Source organism: Solanum tuberosum, unplaced genomic scaffold (genome assembly GCF_000226075.1).
Source record: "Solanum tuberosum cultivar DM 1-3 516 R44 unplaced genomic scaffold, SolTub_3.0 scf00008, whole genome shotgun sequence".
Lineage (NCBI taxonomy): Eukaryota > Viridiplantae > Streptophyta > Magnoliopsida > Solanales > Solanaceae > Solanum > Solanum tuberosum.
This window is the reverse complement of record NW_006238934.1, coordinates 3,516,108-3,524,492: the sequence shown is the minus strand read 5'-3', so window position 1 is coordinate 3,524,492 and position 8,385 is coordinate 3,516,108. Positions and strand designations below refer to the sequence as shown.

At 34.6% G+C, this 8,385-nt stretch overlaps 2 protein-coding genes across 3 annotated transcripts in view; both read right to left on the bottom strand.

Moving 5' to 3' along the window:
- Positions 1-2,470, bottom strand: part of LOC102598664 (probable arabinosyltransferase ARAD1) — a 5,171-nt gene extending 2,701 nt beyond the window's left edge. The window contains exon 1 of the mRNA XM_006339145.2: positions 218-2,470. Within this exon, the coding sequence (XP_006339207.1) occupies positions 218-1,147 (930 nt within the window). The 5' untranslated portion in view covers positions 1,148-2,470. The remainder of the gene's footprint in view (positions 1-217) is intronic.
- A 90-nt stretch (positions 2,471-2,560) lies between these two features.
- LOC102598093 (NADH--cytochrome b5 reductase 1) lies at positions 2,561-8,029 on the bottom strand. 2 transcript variants are annotated; one of them, XM_006339144.2, is made up of 10 exons: positions 7,929-8,029; positions 7,112-7,237; positions 6,324-6,465; positions 6,143-6,233; positions 5,976-6,053; positions 5,423-5,503; positions 5,203-5,292; positions 3,952-4,017; positions 3,232-3,318; positions 2,561-3,087 (listed from the first exon to the last, which is right to left on the bottom strand). In XM_006339144.2, the coding sequence occupies exons 2-10, from the start codon at positions 7,218-7,220 to the stop codon at positions 2,995-2,997; spliced, it is 837 nt and encodes a 278-aa protein (XP_006339206.1). In that variant the 5' UTR covers positions 7,221-7,237; positions 7,929-8,029; the 3' UTR covers positions 2,561-2,994. The 2 variants fall into 2 exon arrangements, with proteins under 2 accessions (XP_006339206.1, XP_006339205.1); XM_006339143.2 differs by having other exon boundaries at positions 7,112-7,242; positions 7,929-8,028.
- Positions 8,030-8,385: the final 356 nt, after the last annotated feature.

Here is an 8,385-nt window from a genome sequence, read left to right as displayed (position 1 = left end):
CCCCCTCAAAATAATACATACACAACATATCACAGATGAAATTACTTGAGAGTCAACAGTTTCCTATAGTTTCTATTAACAAGCATATGATACTGTGCACTAACACAAACACATAATCTGAAATTCAGAAAAACATCTACAAGTAATTTTATTTCTTAGTCCACTTAAATCGGAGAGATATAGTTAACGGAAGACTACATGAACAGAAATGACTTACATCTTTTCTGTAAATAGCTCCCTGGAAGTAGAGCAATGTTGGTCGACTATCAAAATCAGAAGTGTCATTCTCATAGTTCCTGATAACATGTTTGTAAGGTGCAATCACATCTTTTTCGACGTTAGCTACTGTGGGAGGATACCTTCCGAAGTCTGAAAGTATGAACATTGCAGGCCACAACTTCATTCTTGCATCCAAAAGGCTATTTGGATGGTGTGCAAGAATTATATGGTCTTTCCCCCCTGATCTTTTCCATTCCTCTTGTGTTGTCAAAAAGGCAACCAATTTTTTCTGCAGCAAGGTGTTTGGACTTGTTTTCTTCTTTTGCTTAACCTTTGAAAACCGATTATAGCAAACCGATGAAAAGAAAGGAACAAATATCACATCAGCTTCACTTGAATTATGCACTCTTATTGCACTAGCACTTCGACTATTCAAATTGTCATCAAATTCAGACAACAAAAGATCCAATGTCAACCAATACTCTATACTATGCTGCACGTTTAATCCGCCTGGATAAGTAGGAACCAGTTTCCTAATATCTGGCCAGACACTCTTTCCCTCAGCCTTCCATCCCAACAATTCAAAATGAAATTGCGGGGGCAAGTCATACATGAAAACTTTAAGGACTTGTTTACTAGGATTACACTTTAACACATTATACTTTTCCAATGTTCCTTTGTTAGACACCGCTCGATTTGAATTCGAGACCTCATAATTACTTTGACTACTAGATTGTGAATAACCTTCTTCAGACAAAGCAAGAACCTTGGACTTAGGTAACACATTGAGGTAAAAAAAGTGACGATGTCCAGTTGAACGCATCACAAATAACAAAGATAACATGAACAAGATTGAAGTAATTGAAAACATACTAAACAAGGATTTTCGACCAAAAAATCCCATCAAATGTACATTCCTCTCAGCCATTGCAATTCTCTATATCAACAAAGTAACAACAGCTAACACATCCTATAAGCTACCATTGTTGCTCCAATACTCAAAATGGTGGACAAAACAATGCAAAAATTAGACCTTTAAACAAATGACATGATAATAACAAAAAACCATCTAATCATTCATTCTAAACAAAACTCAAAACCAAACTCCTACATTAGCTCACACCATAAAAATCATATCTTTATCCTTCCCCTCAGCATTTATCACACTATGGCTAATAAACAAATCCAAGACAAACTTGAAACAAACAAACAAACACCCCTTTTGTCAAACCAATATCTAAATCCAAGACACCCCCTTTTCTCAAAACCAAACAAGATTGGTAAAAACAAGGAAAAACCAAATCAAGAATGGATTTTTTTTCTATACAAGCAAGAAAACTTGTCAATGGAGCTGAAATAACTCAAGAAACCACAACCCCAGATCAAGAAACTGAAAACCCAGATCAGAACCAACGTGAATTTGACTACAATATGAAGAAAAAGAGAAAAATGTTCATACAACAAGAGAGGAAAAAGGGTTGAAGAAATGGAAACAAAAAGACAAACAGGTGGAGGACAGAGCAGTTACACCAAATACAAAAAAGGGTCAATTTTCTGTGAACCGTTCCAATTTCTTGTCTTTTGGTGTAAAAAAAAATTCTCAAAACAGCGTAGAAATAGGTGAATGTGGAATCTCTGAAGAAGCGGGCTCATCAGTCTTTTTTGCTGACAATTTTTTTATATTATAGTTTTAAATTTTCAACATAAGTTCAACAGACAGTCAGACATGCAATGTAAATTTGTACTATGTGGTTTAGGTATTTTTTTAATCCAAGCTCACGTTAATTAGTGGTTAAGAGTTAATTTAATTAGTAATTTAAACGGTTATTAATGTTATAGTTAATGTAAGGTTCATAAACAGATCTCAAAATATGGATCTCAAAAACTTGGTACCTTAGGCTTTTTTTTTCCAAATGACTTAATTTGGTCTTTTCGTCTCAAATTATTTGTCGTATAACCCTATCAAAACATTAATAAACGATAAATCAATATCACATTTTCAATTTGATTTATCATACCCCTACGAGAGAGTATGATTTTAACTCTAACCTTACTTTATGTGCATCCATTCGTAAAGAAATAGAAAGATTGTTTTCAAAAGTTATTAGGATTCAATGGCCCTCCCAACTTCCTTGTGAGTATTTGTGGTATATTTTATACCAAAATTAGGATTCATATTCTAACCAACATTTAAAAATATGACCTAACAATCAATGATTTTCAAGGTTCAAATCCTAGCAAAAGCAAACACCAAAAGAAATATTGCTTGGAGGATTCTCTGTCCAAGTTTTGGTTTGACGCGATTATTTATGTTGGTAGAAGATAACAGATACACTGTAACTTTTTCACATTCAAACAAACTCAAAATATCTTCACTCGAGCTGACGCTCTTTGAAACTACAAATTACACTTCCACCTCTCTCTACACCAAACAACAACATAGTAATCCCACAAGTAGGGTCGAGTGTACACAGACCTTACCCCTACCTTCCAAAGGTAGAGAGATTTGTTTCCAATCTTGCACAAAACAACTTGAGAAAAACAACACTGCAATCAACTCAACTGTTACTTTGATGTTAGTGCACTTTGAACCAAGACCAGAATAGCATAGAGGACATTTCTACTCAAGGATGAGATGTTATTCAAACTTGAAAGCATGATTTTGAATCTCTTCACTGAAAAATGGAAAATGTCTTTTCCCAGACTATAAAACGCAACCCCTTGTAATCGAGGCTAATTTTAATGCGGAGATAAAAATGAAAACAGAAAAAGAAGTTAAAATTGGAATTGCATCTCTGGTGAATATCCAAGGGCTTCAAGATGAGCAGCCATTGCCTTGTTCATCGGTGGTGGACCACACCTCAGTATCTGCACGTTTAACATGAAATCAGTCGAACTTTGCTTTTCCTTGATATTCCATGAACTTCTAAGATAATCTACCTATGCTCTTACTACAAACTCGTGACATTGGAATCGATAGCTGTTAGCAACTTCAAAGATGCAATGTATTACCTTAATGTCATCTGCTGGGGCAGGGCAATGAGTCTGGATCATTTCCTTGGAGACAAATCCCACACCACCACTCCATTCTTCCGGAGGCTACACATATTAAGAGAGCTATTTAATCATTTGACTCAATGCGTAAGATGTAAAAGCACGTCTACTTGCAAGAGAAATGTACGGTAGTGAGGAGCAACTTGGAAAGATGATAAAGAAAAAAGAAATCACTTCACTATAAACTAGACTTTTCTCTTTTTGATATTTTTGGAAGGGAGGGTGGTCGACATAGTGCCATATCGACATTGAACCCCATCTTGTTTGGATCATGATGTATGCTTATTCAGCATTCAAAAATGTTGTGGAGAACCAATTGGACACAACAAGTTTAACATGTTACACTTCTCCCATGAGCCACAAAAAAGGAGTTCCGTGCCTCCAAAGGTCGAGAATTTATGTGCCAGTTTCCGAACCAGTCAACTTAAATCAATTTTTCATTATAATTTACATAAATCAGTAATGAGATGAAACGAAAATCATTTGACAGTTTTGGACATTTTGAAATATTACTACAAACTACAGTATTGAGTTAGCTATCAATACACGACACGTCAGAGAAAAGAATATTGAATAATATACAGAACTGAATTAAACAAAATCAAAATAATTATACATAGAAGGAGAAAAAGGTCAATAGATCATATTCCAAACGAGAAAGGAAGTTATAGAACTGACCTGATTCAAGACGTAATAAACTTTGAAACGATCAGGATAGTTAGCAGTAAGACCCTCCAACTCTTCCTGCAGACCAATAAATACAAATTCAGGTGCGGACATTCAATACGCTCAAGCTGATATGTCTTTCCACAGAAACAAATACTACACTTGATATTAGCAAAACGGCCATGAAAGTCACCTCCACCCTCCCCCAGAAACAAATATTGATTGGCACAATTATCAACACTTCAAGGAGGTATCAACTTCAGTATAAATAATGTTCAACTATGTCCTCCCCAAACTGCTAAAAGGCCAACTATCATACAGGTTAGGAAAGTTATTTTATTGTTTGGCAAAGATAGACTCTGCAAATATAAAATCATTTGGATAATATGCTTCACTATTTAGAAAAAACAAACAGGTCTACTACCTGAAACCCTATAATTCCTAAAAATAGAACATTCACCGACATAATTAGAAAAGCGAATATTGCATTTAGAAAAGGATCCCATAGAAGATTCAACATGCAGGCGACGGTCAATAATGAATTGGGAGAAGTGAGAAAGTAATAAAAATTAGACTATGACAACGTGAAAGAGTCCAACACTTCTAAACAGTAAAAAGTTCTCTGACATAACTACAGATTACTTAGACATGAGCCATATTTGTGGGAGTGTGTTTCTTAAAATAACTTTTATTAGTAAAGGATGAAGTTGATCTGAAGGGGGAAACCCGGGAAGTAGCATACAGTAAATTTTACTAATACAACAAAAGTCGGTAGATAGGCAGTTTGGATGCTTTAGGGAAGCTGTTCGTCTTTATTCTAGGAAATTATTTTGAAAAAAAAAAACGCTCAAATGCTTTAATTCTTCAGTGCAAATCATTGTATTTTGGTTTCATGTTTCCGACATAAAAAAATGCTCTGAAAGCGTTTTATGACTGAGCAACTTAACACAAAACAGTTGCCACTCAAGTTCAAAAATAAAAATCACACAATTCTCTCATATCTCTAAAGCATAGATCAGCAGAGGACTCAACTAAGCACACATTTTACAAATGAAGCACCACACCTGAATTGAATAAGAACTAAGGAACTTCCAGGCAAAAAAATAAAAATGAGATAAACAATAAACCTACTACTCAATACAGTTCAACTGCAGCAACTACGATTCTGTGACAGGAGAGCAGAAGTGCATGCATAAAATTTGTTCAAACATTCGAGTGTAAGGTATGAACTAATTGAATGACAAAAAAGAGATGAATATGTACCTTCAAAAGAATATCTTCAGAAGTAACATTAGCATATATCAGGTGCACCTTCGTCGCGTCATTAGGATTTTCAAGAATAGCTCTAGCAACCTGGATAGAAACAAAAAGAAGTATACCAACATCAAACTCTGAAATATTTCGTTCCAGAACAACCATTTTCACAAAAAAAGAAAAGAAAAGGAAAGACAAGTTGTTTAAGTAAAGTAGGAAGAAAACAGACCTGGAACATTGGGGTAATGCCAGAGCCTCCTGCAAGCATTCCAAATGCTCTAACTTGTCCGGGCTGGTACTTAAAGCGGCCCTATTTATGAAAGGACATCGATGTGTGAGTCCTCAACAGATAAAGCTTTTTAATGGAAGATCAAGAATCCATTAAGCAATGTAAGATTTCTCCTGCACCTAAATCTTAAATTTTTTATCTTTTTTAATCTTAGATATGGAAGAAGAAAAACATAATACATAGAAAGGTGAAATCTGAAAAGAAATATGGTCAAGCCATATGCAGAACAGCATAAGAATATTTCTTGGATGCACCACAAGTCACAAGATTCCTACATTTTTCTCAGTAGTTAATCTTCTGTTCACTTTCTAAGTCACCGGATATTAATTCAATGATTTAACAAACTTGGAATTGTTGAAGAAGGGAAACAAAGTAAAGAAACCAAAAAAAAAAAGGTAAAGAAACAACAATACCCTTCTGAAAGGCAAAAAAGAGACTAGATGACCAATAAGTATTCACTGCAGAATTATCTCACAAGCAACAAAAAATCTACCTTGGGTCCCTTCACTTCCATATAATCACCCTCACGCATCTCCCGAAAATGATGTGACATCCTTCCTTGGGGATACATCTGTGCATTCACAAAATACAAACCATCAAAATCACCAAAATGAGATAGGAAAAGGCAAGAGCAAAATCACCACACTACCTAACTTTTACCTTTATAACTAACTCAAAATATCCAATGTCCGAGTCCAAAGTAGTTGGTGTGTATGGTTTAACAACCTCTTCACCTTGACTATCTTTGCCCCTGATTGATTGAGCATCAAGTAATAATCCAAATGGTGAGAGCAAAAACAAACAAACTACTGGCATGTGAGAATAGTTTAATCAACCGAACCTGCAACTAATATGTTGTCCAATGGGTAGTCCCAACACAGAAGTGGGCGTTGGAAGTTCAAATCTGAATTTCGCCACATTATGGCTAAGTTGTGTGCGCTTCACAAGCTTAAATGCCCTGAATTCTTCAGGGTTTAAACATACTGTTAAGATAACAAGATACAATCAGTCAGTATAACCGAGATCAAAGGCATAGAAAACAGAACTAGGCACAGTTTTGTTAGTGACTTGAGGAAATAAACTAAATCAGAACATATCTTGACATCTTTAAAATAAGAAAAAATCACACAGCACCCCTAGCTCTATAGGGTTCGAACGTTTTTACTTGATTATATAAATGAATAAGAATGAGACTGAGTTGAAAAACTAGATGATTGCTGATACATACACAAAAAATTATCAAGTTATGAACACCAGTATCCCAATTCCATGTTTCTTAATGGGAGTTGTAGCTTTGTTACAAACTAAACATGCATGACTGATAGTTTCTAAACACACCTATATTGCTCAGATTCTCGAAAAATGCGGCCACACAGGTATCAAATCCTTAAAAAATGCACTACTTTTGAACAATCCAACACGTACCCTGTGGCATTTTGAAAAGTCCAAGCAACATAGACACACAACCACACACACACACCCCAAGTCCACAACCATTTCCATGAAATATTAGCTACACTACCATTAATTTTAAAACAATCTACCTGTTTCTCCTAAATAACAAGCATACATAAGTGCAATCAACAGTTTTTCTTATGCTGGAAATGGGTAAAATAAATTAAATCAAACCTTTGGACTTCTTTGAAGAGAAGTAAAAATAAGCTGTAGCACCAACAGCAACAGCTGCAACAGCAACTCCAATAATCAATTGAGCATCAGGTCTTTCCAAGAACTCCATTTCTCAAAAATAAAAATCTGATCTTTACACAGACAGTAGAAAACAAACACAAACTTCAGTTAGTTCTCTCCACAAAACAAAACATATCAACCTTTGAATCTCAAATTCAGATAAAGATCCAAAGATTCTTAAATCACAGAACTAAAAATCTGATCTTTACACAGACAGTAGAAAACAAACACAAACTTCAGTTAGTTCTCTCCACAAAACAAACATATCAACCTTTGAATCTCAAATTCAGATAAAGATCCAAGATTCTTAAATCACAGAACTAAAAATCTGATCTTTACACAGACAGTAGAAAACAAACACAAACTTCAGTTAGTTCTCTCCACAAAACAAACATATCAACCTTTGAATCTCAAATTCAGATAAAGATCCAAGATTCTTAAATCACAGAACTAAAAATCTGATCTTTACACAGACAGTAGAAAACAAACACAAACTTCAGTTAGTTCTCTCCACAAAACAAAACATATCAACCTTTGAATCTCAAATTCAGATAAAGATCCAAGATTCTTAAATCACAGAACTAAAAATCTGATCTTTAAACATATAAAAGCAAAAAACACAAAAGGGTATTGATTAACTACAAACTTCACATCAGTCACTACTCAAAATGACATCTCAAATTCCAAGAAAAGAACCCCATTTTGAGAAAAAAGGGGAAAAGGGGTTTAGCTGGGAAAAATTGGATTGGATTCTTACCAGAAAAGATGAATCTTGAAGAACAGTAATACAGTACCAATGGAGGTTCTGTAATTGAAAAGAAAAAGTATTAGAAATAAAATGTGAATTTATAATTAGGGTAGTGAAAAGTAGGTGAAGACAAGACGTTGGATTTTGGGTATCTATAGTTCTCACCTACCCACCCACCCCAATGGCGCAGCCCAACCTTCAACTGTGGCACCTTGTTTTTGTCACCAAACCAGTTTCAATGTTGATTTTATGGTCGAGTCCCGAATATGAAATCGCCTTTAATACAGAGTTATATATTTTTGAAATTTTTTTAGACTCATTAAATTTAGTTAAACTTTAATATAAAGCATTAAACTACCTTTTAATGCTCTGGTTCGAATCAAATGTAATAGGGAATGTTTTATTATTGAATTAATCAGATTCAAAATAAATATTAAACATCAATAAAAAAACTACATAAAATTAA